We start from the raw sequence: 3,896 nt of genomic DNA, 5'->3' as shown, positions 1-3,896 counted from the left end.
TATTTCTTGGGGAAATAATAAGCGAAGGGTTTTTTTTGGGCAAAAAAAATTTGGGGTAATGGTTTTAACCCCAATTATCTTCTGAAAACCCGTGTTAATTAATTATTATTTGTTGTAATAAAGTGGAAGCCAGCTTGATCCCAGGTTAAATTTAACGGTAAAGTAACTTTACTGCAAGTGGGCCTGTAGTTAGTTGTATGCAAGTATTCCCAAAGGGGTAATGTTAAGGAAAATGTAAATTTTAAGACCCCAAAATTATTCGTTTTATGGTTCCTCCCCCCCCTCTCCTCTGAAAACGTTGGTTAATTACTCCTTATAGTAGATGTAAATAAGTTGAAACCCGCAGATACAGTGTAAATTAACTGTTAAGTAACTTAATGCAGTAGGACTGTAGTAGTTTGTCTAGCAGTAATTACTTAGGGTAAATGTAATGAAAAGGTAATTTAAGAACACAAAATTATTCGTTTATTGGTTCTTAACACAAGTCTTCTCGAAAAACGTTGTTAATTAATTTATATTGATGTGTAAATAAGTTGAATCCAGCAGATAGAGTGTAAATTAAAAAGCAAAGTAACTTGCTGCAGAAAGACTGCAGTAGTTGGCATAGCAGTAGTTAATCAGGGTTAATGTTGAGCAAAGGCAAGTCGAGCAACGGAAAACTATTCATTTCGTGCGTATGAACTCAAGTATCTTGGGACATCGTTCATTCGAGCATTCGACAAGTCCGCAGATGGGCAGTTCCAGCGCAGACAGCATAAATCACGCCGACCATTTGCAAACAACGGAACCGACTGACCGCAGCCCCATGACAGCCCGTTGCCAAGTGCAAACTAACATTCAGCTTCACAAACGGAGCGTAGATGTTCTGTTCAACCACATAAGCTTGCAATTCCACGCGCACATCGTCCTCTTCAACGTCGCATGTTCTCAACTGCACACCGCCGCTATCATTGGAAGTTGGAGTGAAACTTGCCCAACGATTTTCACAAGAAGATGTGTTGCGATAAAATAGGCAAGTCGCGTCCTGGTTGTCGATGAAATTGCAAGAATATCCACAAAAATCACCACAACTTCTATACCAGCAGAACACAACCAAAATAACAAACACCAACTGATTCAGCATCCATCTCGCAAAGTGTGTTCGACCAACATGCCTCATAATTTATCACTCTACCAAAATAACCAACTTTTGCACAGTCATTCGTTGAAATGACTTCCGTTTATTCCCTAAAAGAGAAGAAATAAAAAAAAACTTCAATTTCACATATTCTTTTTTCTCCCCTTCAAAAGCAAGAATCTATTTAATTAACCTGAAAAAAAATGAATATGCCATCTTTGTAGCCATTTCTTTTTCTCTTCGCCATTCACCACATCATTTCTTGGTTCTACTTCCGGCTGTACTAGGCTGTGATTAAGAAAAAGAAGGAAAAAAACGACATGCAACTTGCTACAAGCTGTTCAATTCAATCTCTTTTCATTACTTCAAACAGTACTGTTGTAAACAAAACATTTTTGCACATTTTGCAGCAATACATATAAAAGACGATCAACACCAACAATAAAAACGTCCATTTGCCAAATGTGACAGCTCAGCTACCTTATTTCACCACTATTTGCACTGAAATTCAATGAAAAATAGCAACATTAAACAAACGCATTGCGTTTTCAATCGCGTAATACACAAAATGCAAATATAATATATTATTTATCACTTTATTATTTAATAATAATTAAAAACGTACTGAAAAAATAACTGCGCATTTTGCAAAAGAAATATATTATGCAAGTTTCGTAATTTTGTACCTGTAAAAGTCATGCAAACAGAAGATGACGTTTCTGTTTGTCAAATGAAACGACAAATGTCGAAAATTGTTAAACGATGCAAATATTAATAACGCTTTCTGAGTAAATATAAAACTTGACAAAATAAACTTTTCAATACGCCGGTTTTGTATTCTGAATGCATTACAGTAACAAAAATGCAAGTTTAATCAAAAGAATAGAATCAAAATTTCAAATTTATTCTAAGATTGTGAATGCATAAATCAAAAATCAATATTTCATCGATTAAAATATTCAACTCGGAATGTGAGCACCAACTTCCGCACAACATGCATAACTTTACAAAACGGAATCATTTGCAATGAAGCAAAATGCAAAATAAAATTTTTAAGAGGTTTAAAAAAGATTTGAAAGTTGCCGAGTACATCGTAAGAGATGTGTAATGTGCAACTGCAGTTCAATACTTTGCAGTAGAGAAAGAAATTATTTTGAAAAATGCTACAAAAGTTACAGTTACAGTAGATTCATTTTTAAGCAAGTACAGTATACCACTTACGCAATGCATTTAATTTTAATTATTAAAAAATTATATTGCAAAAAAATAATTTTATTTTGAAAATACAAATTTAAACAGTGAAGAATTTGACGTTAATGATGAAGAATATGAATTTGTAAGTGAAATTTTTGTTTTTTGATTTATATTTGTCCATTTGCTCGTTCTTCATTATTGATATTCCACGAAAAGAGCAATTCGCTTCATGTTTTTGACATTTTTTCTTCCTGCTACGTGTTGACAGCTTCGACTGCATTCAATTTATTGCTCAACAGTTTATTCTTAGGTCAGGTTGCATGAAGTTGATTTGTCTTTTTTGACACAATCATGTCAGAAGGTCAATTGTTACGTCAGCATTGTGTTGTGCAATAGAAATGTAGAAAAAAAATTTTTCAACCTTTATTTTTTGCCACTCTTTTCATTGTAGTTCAAACTGAAATGATGAATACTTAATTAAGGGAAAAAAAGATTTAAAAGAATTGCATTTGTTGCAATTGAATTTTCATTTAAATATTGTTCTGCGCTGTGGTATTTATGTTGCAAGTGTGTTGTGGTTGCTTTATGCAATTTGCGCTAGTTGTGTTGAAATTTTTCTCAAACTGATATTAGTCTTTTTTCTTGAATCACGTAGTGAAATGCAAATTTAACTTTTGCAAATGAAATAGAACAATTGCCAAAAAATTGAATAATGACGTAATTTGCAATGTGACTTACTTCCATCTAACTGCGATGGTGTCTGTTCGGTTATGTCCTACTGTAGGTGGTGGAAATTTTGTCCGTGTTAAGATGAGAAAAAGATTTTTCAGCTAGCACAACAGGTCAGCGGAGTGCGCGTTCTAGAAACATACTAATTTGAAAGCATTCACAAAATCAGGCGGCCCATTTTCAACCGACTCTGATATGCATGCGAAGAAGCGACAAATAAATATGCTTAAACGTAACAATTTTTATTCGTTCATATTGTGACGTCGTGATTGAAGTCCAAGTTACACGCCCATGCAAGAAGAAAGAATTGTTGATATCGATTGCAAAGGACCAGCCTTGGCAAATGGGGATGAAAAAAGAATAAATTATACCGCTAATATTATCTATCAGTTAGAAGGGGATAAGAATTGAATTTGTTTTCCAAAATAAATGGGAAAGTTTCACGAAACAGTTTCAGAAACTTTACAATTGGATCGACCAGATAAATAAGATGAATGGCATATGATGGGAAAGTTGAAATGAATACATTTTCGGGGCGGGATAACTTTGTTGTTGTTGTTTGCTGATTGTTTTCCTGTTCACGACGACACAGTGCAATAATGATGAATTGAACGCAGATGACACTGGGGATATTGTCAGTGCATTGCGTTCAATGGTGCCAAAAATTGTTAAAAAGCGACAACGAAATAAGTACGTACAAATTGAAAGAGAAAAAATGCAGTAGTTGATGATTTGGCGGGTAAGATTGACCAGTTGGCAAAATCAGACTGGAAAGAACGCTCACCGTCCGAGTTCCGTCGAAAAAGAACCACCGCGTCGAGGAACCAGATTTGGAAGAATGCCTTTCTCTCAGCCG

The 3,896-nt window shown here is 34.6% G+C and overlaps 1 protein-coding gene across 1 annotated transcript; it reads right to left on the bottom strand.

Moving 5' to 3' along the window:
• Positions 1-703: 703 nt before the first annotated feature.
• Tsp_13514 (hypothetical protein) lies at positions 704-1,159 on the bottom strand. Its single transcript, XM_003367343.1, has one exon. It carries the CDS (start codon positions 1,157-1,159, stop codon positions 704-706), a length of 456 nt encoding a protein of 151 aa, XP_003367391.1.
• Between the last annotated feature and the right edge of the window lie 2,737 nt (positions 1,160-3,896).

Source organism: Trichinella spiralis, assembly GCF_000181795.1.
Source record: "Trichinella spiralis strain ISS 195 chromosome Unknown Scfld4429, whole genome shotgun sequence".
NCBI classification, from domain to species: Eukaryota; Metazoa; Nematoda; class Enoplea; order Trichinellida; family Trichinellidae; genus Trichinella; species Trichinella spiralis.
Note: the sequence above shows the minus strand (reverse complement) of the source record. Positions and strands in the feature narration are given on the sequence as shown.